Below are 16,235 nucleotides of genomic sequence, written 5' to 3' on the forward strand. Positions count from 1 at the left end.
GGTAAGATTCTCAGAACCGTTAGAAAATCTAAATATAAACTATCACACGTTTTGTGATAACTAAAAAATTCATGTAAAAATTTTCTGACATATTTTAAATGGTGTCATGCTTTTTAAATATAAAATGTCAACTATTGAAGGTTATTTAATTTTTATAAAAATGTATCTACCTTTGATAATTCACAGGTAAGAATATTTGGAACCTTTTTCTTGTTTTTCTTTTCCATTTTTACAATAATAAATAATAAAATGACCAACTCTTATTTAGTTTGTATATCATTGCATTAACATGTAATAAATTGTGTTTGCTAGCTCATTTTTTTTAAAATTTAATCCGAATAAGTTTAAAAAAATGTATAAAACTCAAGACTTATTTATCAATGATCTTGATGCAAAATTATGTACTTAATTAAGAAATATAATGTATTTTTTCTCTTCAATTTGATGCCAACCGAATATATTTATAAAAAAAACACAGCTAAATACGATAAAAGATAGTAAAAAAATATATAAATGTGAAAGTAACGCTCCCAAATTATTTACAACATTTTGAGTGTGTCCAAATACTTGTTCACAAAATCTGGATTATCTCCAATTACAGGAGTTATTTTCATATTATTTTTTGACATCTCATCAAAGATGAAGAAGAATATGGAAGTCTGGGCATTTACGAGGCTTACGAGGGCATTTACGGGGCTAATATAAGAGTTTCTGCTTAATAAAAAGCTTCTTTACATCTCGCCAATAGATGTCTCTAGTGAAGTTCTAGTGATTCATGAACAAGGTTTCTAAATTGGTTCATATAAATAGAACTTCCAAGAATTTGAGTAGTGTGGTTGTCAATAATGGGTAGAATTGGTGAATGTTACACGTGTGTAAAGTGATCACTTAAACCAGCCTATGACGGTCGTAAGCCCCGTAAATGCCCAGACTTCCATATTCTTCTTCATCTTTGATGAGATGTCAAAAAATAATATCTCCCAAATTATCATTTTTTAAGTTTACTTAGTCATCCATAAGGACGTTTGTGCACTACACGGAATTTCACAGTCCGGCACTTCAGTTAGTGTGATAAAACGATGATTGGCTTGTGCTTTTGTCCATTTTTCTTCGGATCGTTGCGCGTAAATTTGATCATGCTAAACTGTCGTAGTAAAATTCCATGTAGTGCACAAGCCCCCTAATACTCTCATAATTGGCTGATAGTAAAAAAATGTGACAAACTAGAAAAAGAGGAAATGAAAATTTGGAATCAGATGATTTTTTTCATGCTCTTGGAAACACACCCAGTCCAATTTCGATTTTTTAACCTAAGAAATCTGATTTTTAATTGAATTGAATTTGAATTGAAATAAAAATTAAAAACACTTCATAATAATTGGTAATTTTGGGAGCAGTGTGCGGGCACTGTTGTGGCTTTGGGTGCTCTTAGGCACGATTTGATTCATCAATTTATATTTATATCTTAACACACTAAGGACTTATGTTTTTTTACGCCTGTGACGGGATTCGATAATTGTGTACGTATAGTTAAGACCTTAACAAAAAGATTGCTACCTAATATTCATATTTTCAAAAACATTGAATAATTCCTTATTTTCTGAATTCGAAATGAGGCCGGCCTGGAGGTAAAAATATCCTTTCCGTCCCTAACCGGATCCACGCGGCTCGCATAACCGTATGTGTTTTCACAAAACATTCCCTGTACGCGGCTGACATAACCGTTTGTGTTTTTACTTTACTCCAAGTTTCGAACCTCAGTTCAACTTGGAGGGATTTTTTCATGGTGTGGAACTTTGGATAAAATAATACGTCAATCCTTGGCCTTATGACATCTGTTGAAATATCTGACTAATAATTTGTAACATCACAAGGATAAATAAAAGAACAGATCCCTCATTTTTCTTGCGGTCGGTAATTAGTCCGCGCCATAATCATGCCCTATATCTGTCTCACTCTCGACGCTACGCATCGCCAGTGGGTAAGAGTGACACACGATGCGTGCTTTGATTTATTTATGTTACGATCTTATTTGTTTATATTACGATATATTTCAAGAATAAGAGTGTATTATAGAGTACCAAAAAGGCACTTTGAATACCATTGAATGTTTTTGCTTTGGAAAATAAATCATTTCTTTACTAGATACATGATAAAAGTAATCATTTAAAAAACGGCGAAATACCGCCGCGCACAGGCGTCTCTCAGGAACAAAGTGAACGCGGTTAAAAGGTTAAGCATCAATCGACCAAACGGGCACAAATACCTTTCCTGTCCCTAGTGTGTTAATTTCATTTCTATTGAAATTGAAGTGTGATTGAGTTAGCTTCTGAGTTTGATTCTGCGACTTCTCAGTCATTTTGTTATAACTTCACAAAAATTCTCACAATGTGATACCTTATTATTTCTGTTTTCTTTTTGTAATATTAGCAGATTGGCCGAATATATCCAATGTATAAAAGAAAATGTCAGGAGTTTTCTTTTTGTTTCTTATTGAATAGTAGATAAGGTTGGTACGCGCTACAGAAATTTTATAAATTGTAAATATTGTATATAGAAATTAAATTTAATGTATTTCACACTGTTCTGTGGCGTACTGAGAAGTGAGTTAAATATATTTCTCGTTTTAATTTCATCCTTGGTTTTATTTCTTCCCTCACACAAATCGGCTGTAGATGGCGGTATGAAAATTGTCCCATATTTTTATTATGCATTCTTTTATTTATGGAAAATGTAAATTTTATGTAAATATATTCCCGTGAACTCAAACATGAAGCGCCATGAGATTTATGATATTTGTACAAGTTCCAAAAATTTGAGTAGTGTGGTTGTCAATCATGGGTAGAATGGTGTGTAAAGTTATCACCCAACCAAGCCTATGACAGATCATAGGCCCTGTAAATACCCAGATATCCATATTCCTCTTCATCTATGTTGAGATGTCAAAATTTAAATTTTGCACTTTCCTCGGTTTCTCAGTTAAAGTGGATGACTATTCTTGTTTGTCTCTGTAGCGTAATGGTTAGCCTGTTTGACAGCCATGCTGGAGGTCCCGGGTTTGAATCCCACGAGCCTCAAAATAAACATAAGTGGTTTTTTACTGCAACGTTTATTTAACATTACCTAAAGCGCGGGGCCGATCACCTTTTCTTGATGTGTTTGACGATAAAGATAACAGAACTTCCGTTCGAAACAGTGCTCTATGAACCATTGGGTGCGGATAGAGATAAGAAGAAATGCATGACTTATTTTTAAATTTCCACAGGTCTTTTTATCAAGAATTTCAAAATGAAACAAACACAAAGTCGTTAATATATTTTTTTACTAATTTACATATAAACATATACATTTTTCAATGGTATCAATGACTAGAAAATACATAAATATGTTAATTATATTTAATTTCATAAAAAGCACCAACTATTATGATAAATATTTATTTTAATATACCTTTATAAAAATACTGGAATAAATTATTACTATGCGTAATAAATACTTTAAAAAACTAATATGTACTTAAATATAAATATTGGTTCAAGTCAAATGCACAAAAAGCTCATGCATAAATTATTAATAAAACACATGCATCTTTTGTACCCATTCAAAGCAACAGTGGTTGTGATTATCACCAAAATAAATTGTAAATAAAATGTGCATAGATTTTAATTTCAATAAATCCTGACGTGTCAAGAGTCTAAGATAGACGCGAGCGGTGTTCCATCCTTTCTTCCCTTTCTGGGGAGTACCCCAGAAATGCCAATCAGTTGACAGTGCTTCATCCTTGACGAGGCGGTATACACTACCCTACTTATAAATAATAATTTGAATTTAGTAATATCTTATGACGTCTTCTTTAAACGGTGGCAGGCCGAAGGTTTCCGGCCTGAAGTCCAGAAGGGAGTCCACGGCGAGGGTCGCGTTGGAAGTCAGGGCTTTGTCCAGCCCCGGATCCGGGGTCATGAGGACCTGCATCCCGGCGGCGCGACCCGATGTCACGCCATTCGGTGCATCCTCGATAACCAAACACTGTTCAATATAAAACAAATATTAAAACATTGTAGGCGGGCGCTTTGAACAATAGACTCTAGCCTATAGCGGACGTTTTTCGCGATTAGCGCAAAAATATATCGCTTTCTTAAAATTGACACAATTTCTAAACCAAATAATATTTTCGATTGAAATTTTCAAAGAAATCATATTTGACATTTGATCATCAAAAATAAATTATAATCATAATTTTTAATTAAGTATTCCATATTTCACAATTTTAGAAGCATTGTAAACTCTAAAAAATAGTCTTCCCCTCCGAGGTATCATTCCCTACACAATGCTAATATATTCAAATAATAAAATACCAAACAGTAAACAAAACAGTGCGAGCGGTATGAAAAATAGTCCAATACGTGAAATGACTCAAACTAAACTGGAGATTGAGATCGCATAAAAACTCTAGATTTCTGGCGATGTCTTTACAAGCGACACACTAGCCAATCCGGACAAGGCATCTCAAATAACGTCAACAGACTCGCCTAGCACCCAGTAACAGATTACCCTTCAACGCATTTTATTTCACGCAGATAACAAACTCATATATTGCCGTTTCCCGCCGATAACCGACAGTCGACAAAAACGGCATTTGCCGTGCCCCGGAGTTGACCGACAGTCTGCGAAAAACGGCAAATACCGTGTCCCGCTGACAACGTGTTAATTAAAAATTCTTCTAAAATTTATATTTAAAGCACTAACTTTGTGATTTTCATTTTTTAATTAGAATGTTACTTTGTTATAATTGTTATAATGGTCGCTACGTAGATTATGCCTAATGGTAAACTTTACTGTGTCTTTCTATTCATAGAATAAGGCCGCAGTTAGATTGAATATTTAAAGAAGAAAAAATAAACAAATATATGATTAGGTCCATAGTACATGTCGTCATGTCATAATGTAAGATTCAAACGGTAAGGCAAGTAATTAGGTACTCCAGTCGCTCTGCACGTAGATCTCGATGTTAAAAAGTAATAAATTTTGGTATTTTTTTTAATTACCTAGTTATATTTGTGTTGGTCAGCACACTCGGCTACCGTTCTGGAGGACCCGGGTTCGATTCCCAGGGGGGGTAAAATAAATATGAGTGATTTTTTCACTGTAATATTTATTCAATATTACGCTGGACTGGTACCTGAAGCGGAGGGCTGATCACCTTTCCTTCATGTGTAAACGATCAAAATAACACTGCGTTTATATGATGCAGTGCCCTATGCACCATTGGGGTGCGGATAAGGGTTTTATTAATATTATTATTATATTTGTGTTATAATAAAGTATTTATAGTGATTTTAAAACAAAGTTACATTTTAATTATAAAAATTTATTTCAAAGATTTTTATTATCTTTGAAGCACTAACGAAGTGTTAAGATGAAAATCCGGTGTTTAACGGAATAAATAAAAAAAATGGTTTATATCTACTTATCTTTAAAAACTTCAATCAATCTACAAGGAAGGCAAAACTTACATTTTCCGGCTTGGGCTTATCCGGGAAGCGCGAAGCGCAGATCAAGTAGATATCCGGATGTGGCTTTCCATTCTTGACCTCCGGGTCGGTACTGCCCATAACCTTGTGGTCAAAGAGTTCAAACAAGTCCTGATGATGGAGCGTCTTGACCTCGACGCTGGCCTTGCCTGAGCTGGTGGCCAAGGCCATGGGAACCCTGTGCCGGTACAGATGTTCAATCAACCGCTTGGCACCTTCAACAAAATTTATCTATTTATTTAAACATCATATACAGAAAAGAAGTACATTGGCGGGCTTATTGCTAAAAATCAAATCAGACTAGTGATATTGATCAAAACGTTTGATACCATATATAGCTGTTTGCAATCAGAGTACTTTTTTGATATTAGAAAGGAATGTAAGGCTGAACTAAGGATAATTGAAAAGATTAAGAAAAGTCCTTCAAGGTGGTATGGACATGTGGAGTGAATGGATAACTAGAGAATGACTATGAAAATATATTTGGCAAAGGTGAACGGAAGAACAGAACGAGAACAGCTGAAAAAGACTTGCAACTTGACTCTGAGCAAGACCAGATCAATCAGAATCTAAAATCTGGTGGTGTCAAAAGTCTACTCATGTAGATTACTCAGAGGGCATGTATGTATGTCTAGATGTCAAAATAAATAAGTATGGTGTTCCATCCTCTCTGCCTCCACTGCAGAGAAACGGCATAGTAATGGAAGTAGTAGTAGTATGAGATGTTCGGCTGTCCAAACTTAAAACACAGTAAGGGACATTTTTTTTGTAGTACTTTTTTTTGCATTTTTGGGCTAAGTAGATTCTACTGAGCAAAAAAAAACGTACTACAAAAAAAATGTCCCTTACTGTGTTTTAAGTTTGGACAGCCGTGTTGTTATTCTCACAATCCCACGTGCGTTGAACAAGTTAATCAGCTAACAAAATGACCAACTCACCCTTCATGAGCTTCACTTTCCCGAAGACTTTGTCTCCCAGCGAGTTCATCTGGATGCGGAAGTCCTCGGGGGTGATGGGAAGCCCAACCTCCCGGCACACTATCTCTGATGTCATCTGTTCCGTAGTGCCCATGACACGCAGCCGTATGTCACGGGGATAATCCTTCCCGTACTTGTTGCATATGGCTCGGACAATCTCTTCGTATATGCACTCTGAATCTGCAATAAAATGGATTTTGTTGCTTTTGGTTTTGAAGAATTTTGATGCCCAATCTATATAAATAAAAATCTAAATGTTTACATCTTTTCACATATCGCTCACTCCTTTCAAGAACGTCATATATCTGTCATTTTACAGTTGTGTTTTCGAAATGCCCCGAAAATGTACTATATCCCAGCAAAAGCGAAATATTTTTAACTCAATATTTACCTGCTACAGGGCAGAAAATGTTGTTTTTGCATTTTGAAGAAAAGGTATTGTTTAATTATTTTTTTAAATATACATAATATTTTTCAAATAGAGAAAAAACATTCAGGTTTTACCTAAAAAAGATCTGTTGCACAGTAAAAAATTCAATAAGTGGCTCGATATTTATTTTTAATACATTGTATTATATTTTTAAACTTTAAAAACGATCTCCTGAAAAATAAAATTTTTTGATTTATGACGTTTTTGAAAGGAGTGAGCGATATATACACACCCAGCAGTACATAAGGCACTACATTGCATCGACGCAGTGTAATATTGATCGATAATTAGTATTATGAATAAAAAAAAAAATTATATAACCTGCATAAAATTGAAAATACTTTTTCAGGCTTTTCCCAGTATGCAAAAATTGTGAGCTCCTACAGTGACATGAGTTTAATGATATATGTTGGAGTTCCAAAAATTTGAGTAGTGCGGTTGTCTATCATGGGTAGAGTCGGTGAATGTTACATGCGTGTAAAGTGATCACTTAACCAACATATGGACAGATCGGAAGCTTCATCTATGTCATTCATTCGAACCCTTATCCGCAACCCAATGGTGCATAGGGCACTGCATCATATAAACGCAGTGTTATCTTGATTGTTAACATACGAAGGAAAGGTGATCAGCCCTCCACTTCAGGTACCAGTCCAGGGTAATATTGAATAAATATTAGAGTGAAAAAATAACTTATATTTATTAGACCTCCCTCTGGGAATCGAACCCGGGACCTCCAGAACGGTAGCCGAGCGAGCTGACCATTACACTACGGAGGCGGACAATTCATCTATGTTGAGACATAAAAAATGTAAAGAATTATAGTTGTTCAAATTAATAACGTTTCACTGTATGTGTTACTCAAAAGCGTAAATTTTCTCTTCCTTTCACAAAGGAGAAAGGACATTGCCTTTTGGTTAATAAGAGAAACTTCATTTTCTCTGACAAAAGCAACATGAACATACCACGTCATGGTACAACGTGTATCTACAATGTATACAGTGAGTGACCTTTGTGGCACAATTTAGTACTGGAGTTATTTTGTAAACAGATCTGCGGAAAACAAACAAACTACCAGCTGTAACTCTAGTCACCAAAATTTCATAAATGTCATATTTATTTAGAATTGTAAATCAAAACACGGTATTTGTGAACGCCATCTTTTATGATTTTTTGGTACTTTTTTTTCAAATTTTCATTAAATTGCATTTTTTGGTACAATTCATTCATTCAAAACATCCTGATGGTGCAAGAAACGCAGTGTTATCTTGATCGTTAACACATCCTACAGACACCAGTCCAGGATATTGAATAAACATTAGAGTGAAAAAATCACTTTTATTTATTTGACACCCCCCCCTTGGGAATTGAACCTGGGACCTCCAATTGGTAGCCGAGACGGCTGACCATTACACTACGGAGGCGGACAAAAGCTATATAATATATATATTATATATATATATATATATATATATATATATATATATATATATATATATATATATATATGTGTGTGTGTGTGTGCTATATATGGGACAAAAGCTATATATGTGTTTGGGCAAAAGACAGATCTCTTAGCTCCGGAATAGGAATATACGAGATTGGACGGGGATCAGGACTGTTTAGAACTGCCAAGACAAGGACAATTACTCTCAAGTGGAAGTCGATGTCAGATGGACCTGACACACAGAAGAAGGATTTTTTTATAGAGAATGGCATTGCATATAGAATTTAATACTCTTTCCAATGTCAAGTTAAATAAGATTATTTAACCAGTCCGGGAGTATGAACGTAAATGAAAGTCAGTGAGAATTTTCCTTAAAGGAGTATGGACGTTAATGAACGTGGAAGTCCGTCTGTCAGTCTAGTATGATGTAATTTTATGGCAATGACATCTGTGGATATTTGTGTGTAATTTTGTCATAATTGAAAAATATTTCGGAGAGGTGTTTTTAAAAAAATATATATTTTAACATTATTTCTATCTTCATAATACATCGATTTAATGAAGAAGAAAAAAAAAATTTTGTAAAAAGAACCCAATCCCCAGAGAAAGTCGGATATCAATTTTTGTACTCCCGGAAAGGTTAATTATAAATCATGGTTAACTTATCATTTGACTATAAACTGATTCCGTTAGATTTTTAAAAAGTAAGTAAAATTTTGTATATAATTGTGTTCCCGCTAGGATGAATTGGATATTTGTAGGGAGGGGAATGAGCGGGGCCAGTGTTGAAAAATGTTGGCATTTAATCGTTTATTGGGCAAATAAAGAATATGTGGTTAAGGTCTTCCTTCTCCAAAACGACATTCGCAAATGGGGGAGTCAAAAACACCAATCTTTTCAAGGTACTTTCTCGTACAGCAATGTCCCATCCTCATTTCGCCCACTCCTTTCAAGAACGTCATAAATCAAAAAACTTGATTTTTCAGGAGACCGTTTTTAAAGTTTAAAAATATAATATGCCTCTTTTTCTGGGATATAGTACATTTTCTGGGCATTCCGAAAATATGCTCAACTGAAAATTGACGATTTTTGATTTATGACGTTCTTGAAAGGAGTGAGCGATTTGACAAATGGTGGAAAGAAGAAGAAGACTAAAAGTTACTTGTCATTGTACTTGGAACAGTTCTAGAAATACTCAAATTCTAACATTTTATTTTCTGAATTAAACTATGGTCACTTTACTCAGTATCCCAAATATTATGGTAACCTTGAATGGATGCCAAGATGAGAGATAAATGTGTAATAAAACACCTTTCATCAACAAGGAGGAAATGTAATGCGCTGTTTTCAGTATAAGCAACTCAAATATTTTTATTTTTTGCAGATAAGTTTCTTTGTAAACATAGCATTGAAGTTATATTAATGAGGTCAATAGACTTATGTTTGTATTTGCCTTGTTTTTAAACATTTTCGTTATAGAAATAGATAACCATGAAAAGTCTATCAAATACAAGTCTTAGTTTATCTTTCATGCCTTTAACCACCCTACCTTCGGGTCATTTTCAGGCATATTTTTTATAAACATGCAAAAAAATCACAACAGTTTATCGTCACAAAATATTGTCAAGTATGAAACCTGACAAAAATTCGTCAGTGTATCCTTTTTATCCTTTAGTCCGCCTCCGTAGTGTAATGGCTAGCATGCTCGGCTACCGTTCTGGAGGTCCCGGGTTCGATTCCCAGGGGGGTTTAATAAATATAAGTGATTTTTTCACTCTAATATTTATTCAATATTACACTGGACTGGTACCTGAAGTGGAGGGCTGATCACCTTTCCTTCATGTGTAATCGATCGAGATAACACTGCGTTTATATGAAGCAGTGCCCTATGCACCATTGGGGTGCGGTAAGGGATTTATGTATCTTTTTTATCAGTGATATCTTTTCTCATGCGCGTAGGTCATACGGGTTAGCGTGGAATGGTGAAGAAAAACCGCGCGTATCACGTACGTTCGTATGTGTTGGGAGGTTAAATATAAAGAAATAAAACAGTCGTATAAGACAAATTTTGAGTTATTTTTACATTTTGATGAAGAATATGGAAATCTGAGTATTTACAGTGCCTGTGACCTGTCATAGGCTGGTTAAGTGATCACTTTTCATATGTGCAACATTGACAATAATACTATTTGAATTTTCAGAACTCCTAGATAATTGATCAACCTCGTGACACAGTACACATGAGTCCACAGCAGCCATCTATGTTGAACTGAGAAAAGCTTTTATTTAGCAAAGACCCTTTTATTTTTTTGCAAGAACCCCGGATTATTTTTGCATACTGAGAAACGCCTGTAACATGATTTTTTTTTCAATTGTGTGACTTATAATTTGACCAGTTTATAGTATTCACAACATTTTGATCAATATATCTAGGAGTTCCAAAACTTTTAGTAGTGTGGTTGTCAGTCATGGGTAGAATGGTGAATGTTACACACATCGCTCACTCCTTTCAAAAAACTTTTTCAAAGAACGTTTTTAAAGTTTAAAAATATAATACAATGTATTAAAAATAAATATCAAACCACGTATTGAACTTTTTACTGTGCAACAGATCTTTTTAGGTAAAACCTGAAGGTTTTTTCTCCATTTGAAAAATATTTAGTATATTTAAAAAAATAATTAAACAATACCTTTTCTTGCAAAAACAACACTTTCTGCCCTGTAGCGGGTAAATATTAAGTTAAAAATATGTCTCTTTTGCTGGGATATAGTACATTTTTTGGGCATTCCGAAAACATGCACAACTGAAAATTGACGATTTTTTATTTATGACGTTCTTGAAAGGAGTGAGCGACATGTAAAGTAATCACTTAGCCAACCCACGATAGATCATAAGCCCTGTAAATAGACTTCCATATTCTTCTTCAACTACGTTGAGACGTTGAAATGTTCTAAGTACCATATTACCATACAGCTTGTCAGAATGCAAGTATTTTGCAAATGGTACTTGCATTCTAATAATGCATATTGTAAACGAATAGTATTGGCCTATCTTGAGTTGATAAAAATGCTTAATGAACTTGTAGCACATGATAATCATAACATTGCGTCACTTCAAGGCACTTATCATAATCGTTGAGATTAAAATTATCATGGTCCAGATAATCATTATTAACTTTTTTTCATTAAAAATATTCTTTTTCATGCATTATCTGCCTATGCATACATTTCTGGTTTAATCATGCCACAAATAACTGCAGTAAAACCTCGATATAATGGACTAATTGGTCTGTTTAAGCCGTAAGTCTGTTATATAAGAAAATTTTAAGTCGGGTTGTGGTCCCGTGGTTAGTGTCGCGGACTCTCTTAAGTCGGAGTTTCTCGGTTCGAATCCACTCTATCACAATATGATACCTACAATGATTAAAGAAAACACTTGTTTTTTACCACTTGAGTTTTATTATAGACTACATGTTTCAGAAGTTAAACTTCCATCATTCAGGTCTGTATAATAACATGTTATTATACAGACCTGAATGATGGAAGTTTAACTTCTGAAACATGTAGTCTATAATAAAACTCAAGTGGTATAAAACAAGTGTTTTCTTTAATCATTGTAACATGTCTTACCACAAAGTTAATGCCGAAACATGTAATAATAAAATATGAGACCTATTTCTTGTAATGAGCGCTTAGGTTCACAGAAATAGTAAGAAATTGAAAAAAAAAAGTTTTGAAATAAATAATTTTAAAAAATTGAAAATATGAACAATTGCAAATACTAATTTGGATATAAATTGACAATACAAAACACAAACAAATTTCTATTAGTGATTATCATGGCCGGTAAAAATTGTTAACATGCGGCGACACTTGAATTTAAGCATGTATAATATTAAGAGGACGTTTTTTGTTGTTTGTTTCTAATTTGAACGGATTTTTTGTCCGTTATATCCAAAGTTCGTTCAATAGAAGTCCGTTATATCGAGGTTTTACTATACTAATTATAGCGTAGGATGTTTTTGTAAAGTGATGAAAATTTAATAAATACAATAGCAAGTTGATGAATCATATTTGTGTATTTTAATAACAAACAAAAATATAATCCGTGGTCCAATAAGATCATATAGATCCTGTTTTTTTTTCACACAAAATGGTTTAAGTATTTAGTCATGTACTGAAAATTGTTGTTTTTTTTTAATAAAATTCAACAAATTCATGGAATGACTTATTTACGCACACATTGAGAAAAACATGTTTATTTGACTCTTAACTGGAAACCCTTGGCACGTGTGTTTACAGGTTTGTTAGAAATTGACTCATTTTGACATTTTAAGCTAAAAATAGTTTTTAGTCATAAAATTGCACATAACGTATCAGAAAATAGTATTGTGTATACTCCAACAGCAGGTATGAGTCACAGGTTCGATTCCTGGTCAATAAAATGACAAGCGTTTTCAAAATACATCATTTCAATGCAGTTTAATCATCAAATAGACCTAAATAAGAGTAATGAAAGACATAAATAAGAGTAATTAAAGAATAAAATAAGACTGCCATTTTTGAAAAAAACAGAGTCGTAAAATTGTATAATGTAAAGGTATGAAAATGCTTGATGAGATTGCTGAATATATGAAAAATTAAAAAAGTTTGAAAGAAATTTAAAAGATTTGTTTTGTTTACTGTTTAATGTAAATACATACGATGTAAAATAAGTGTAAAAATAGTTTGTTTTAAATGTAATATAAGCTAACTAAAGCTAAAAAATTAAAAAATTAAACAAAAAAAATATTAAAATTGAAAAAAAAAGTGTGCGAATGTGAAATGTTCAAATGTGGAGGAATGTTTCGAAAATTGCACGATCAAACCTCGTTCTACGTTCTTCATTTCCATTTTTTCCCCGCTTTTTACACAGAAAAATTATATTTCCGTTTCGCCTTCATATATATCGACATGAATTTATGAACCTTTGATTACGCGCCCACTATTTAAACTCAAATATTTATATTTCAAATTTTCTTTAATAAATAATACAATTTTACGTCTGAGTTTCAATCAATGTACAAAAATATCTGAAATAAACAACAACAAAAACAAAATTTAGAAGAATTTATTCAGTTATTTATTCTGCATGCAACATACATTCATCGGAAGGAATAAAAAAATAGATATTTTTTTGTTGTAAAAACAAATAATTACATTTAAAAAAATAACAGTAGTCGAAAAATTATTAAGAAAAAATATGGCTACCCATTTTTTTATTTGCTTGGGAATTATATACAGCTTGTTCATTTAAAATATTTAAAAAATAGTTAAATTGATAATGATAAAAGCCAACAAAATAAATTCATATTTTTCTTGATGAAAACTCCAAAAAGATTATTTTCGTGACAAATTTTATTAATGTTGTAAAAAAAACTCCGCGATGGAACGAAGGAACATTTGCGTGATTCCGTGATGAACATGATACGATTTACATTAATCTAGTGTTATCTAGCAAACGGTTTATAATAAAAACAAAATATGGTAATAACGCTGGATCAATACAACAGTCTGATCACTAGGTAACGTCGTGAACTAGTTTGTGAACGTGAGATCATTTTCCTAGAATGACATTCAAATATTTCACGATAACATTCATCATTTTATTATTAAAACCCACCGAATCGTTTCAAAGGCTCAAGAAACTAGAAATTATCAGGAAAAACAGAAATAGATCGACCAACATAAACCGATAGTGACCCTGAAAATGTTTGACCTTAAAACTGAAGCAACAGCAACATAATTTACGTGGCTTTATTTAAATATTTTGATTTTTGATGAAAAGAAAAAAACATTCAATTCTGTATAAAAATATTAAGCAATAGAATAAGCGAAAAATTACATCAAAAACATTGTTTAAATAGTTTTGAAAAAACTTACCTAGTATTACGCCGTCCATGTCAAAAAGCACGTGCGTCACTTTCTTAAATTCCATGTTGGGATTTGAAAACCTGTTAATGAGTTCGCCGTTTTGTTCCATTTTAAAATATTCCGAAAGTTATTAACAGTGGAAAAATCGTACGACCCGCGGTTTCAAAAATTGCACAATGATATCAGCTGCGACACAACCTCTACAGAGCAGGTTAGCCAACAGAATGATGTCTGAATAAAGTTCGCGGAGATTAAATAGGCAGTTCCTGTCTAGGAAACCGCTTAAATTTACAATTTTCTGTCCGGGAAATTATTAGATAATGCTACGTAGAAAAGTAATTTTGTGGCATTGAGACTTTTTATGGCACTTAATTCATTCGTTATAATGTCGCCTTGTCAGAAATAAGACCCTTGTCTCCAAAGCTGATGGTTTGTACAAACAAAGGATGTTTCCGTTTTCTTAAAATAGTTGCCGCATCATAATTGATTTTACTTGAAAATTTGATGCAGCATTAAGATTTTTCTTTGTGTCCGTTCTTTAAAATACTATTATTAGCACGCCTGACTACCATGCACGAGATGCCGGATTCGATTCCCGTTTGGGTTCAATGACACAATATTTTATTTAAATTACGCAAGTCGGTGATTGACGATCGAATACAAAAAATACTGTATTTAGAAATATAAATCGAGAAAAAGTCAGAAATATTATCCCATTCAAGTAACTGAATAAGCAACGATTGCCCATTAGGGAGATATATTTTTGAAGCATTATTACCGTGTCCCCAAGTCGTAACTACAAATTTCCCTTTTCACAAAAACAAATGTAACGCGCAATAGGCTTTGTCACGATGTTGGATTATTGGCTAATAAATTAATATTTTACACATATCATCTACGTTTGAGGAAGTGATTTTTTTTATTACAAGTTCTAACATTTCTAGTTTTACCTTTAATAAAATAACAACTACATATGTAGTTTTTTTTCCACAATATATAGAAAAAAATACCTTAATAGTAAGAAAAAAATACTTTTATTTTATAAAATGCAGTTCCACAAAGAAATGTCAGTACAAAATTGAAATTAAGTATTACCATTCACAACTAATTATGTTTTTTTTTACTAATACAGTGGAATCTTTCATAACGAGTAACAGAGGAAGGGCAAGTCCCTTTTTCACGACATTCACTTGTGAATGGGACTTTCGCGGCTTTGTGAAGGAGGTTTACCAAGAGGACGCTCACTTTTGCAATATCATGGGACTCGAGGTGGATAACAACGATATTGAAGAGCTTGTGAAAGAGGACAGCCAAGAGCTGACCACCGGAGAGCTTATGGAGTTACATTATGTTTTACAGCATGAAATTATGGAGAATAGTTTGTTAACGGAGGGGCAAGATGTAGCAGAGCAAGTAAAAGAAATGCACAATAAGAGAAATGCTGAAAGCATGGGAAACTGTTGCATGGTACATTAAGAAGCATCACCTTAATAAGGAGGTGGCTATTCGTGCTACAAATGTATTCAATGATAATGTTGTGACACATTTTCGGCAAATTTTGAATCGCCAAAACAAATGTCTTAAAACAGTTTTCTAGTTACAAGGTATTAATTATTTGTCATAAATTCATACGTTTATCAAATCTTAATTATATTTCAAGTTTTTACACTTCGTATAAATTTTTAAGTAATTTTATTTAAATAAACGTTAAAAAAATTAATATTAAAAAAATGAGTTTTCTTTTGGCCTGGAACGCATTATGGTATTTTACATTGGTTTGTATGTGAAAAAATGTTTCGCTTAACGAGTAAGATGCTGGAACGAATTAAACTCGTTATGAGAGGTACTACTGTACGACCATTTTCTTACATAAGTCCACTGGAGCTAAGTAAGGAAAATCGAATTGTGTTGTCAGTTAAAAAAAAAACTGCTCAGAT

General features: G+C 33.2%; 1 protein-coding gene across 1 annotated transcript; it reads right to left on the reverse strand.

The window, feature by feature from the left end:
- Positions 1-3,304: 3,304 nt before the first annotated feature.
- LOC148300372 (putative pseudouridine-5'-phosphatase) lies at positions 3,305-15,035 on the reverse strand. The gene is made up of 4 exons (XM_088274883.1): positions 14,308-15,035; positions 6,470-6,688; positions 5,514-5,746; positions 3,305-4,026 (listed from the first exon to the last, which is right to left on the reverse strand). Exons 1-4 carry the CDS (start codon positions 14,405-14,407, stop codon positions 3,829-3,831), a joined length of 750 nt encoding a protein of 249 aa, XP_088131009.1. The 5' UTR covers positions 14,408-15,035; the 3' UTR covers positions 3,305-3,828.
- Between the last annotated feature and the right edge of the window lie 1,200 nt (positions 15,036-16,235).

Source organism: Brachycentrus maculatus, unplaced genomic scaffold (assembly GCF_059751285.1).
Source record: "Brachycentrus maculatus isolate JH-2025_06_01 unplaced genomic scaffold, ASM5975128v1 h1tg000736l, whole genome shotgun sequence".
Classification (NCBI taxonomy): domain Eukaryota; kingdom Metazoa; phylum Arthropoda; class Insecta; order Trichoptera; family Brachycentridae; genus Brachycentrus; species Brachycentrus maculatus.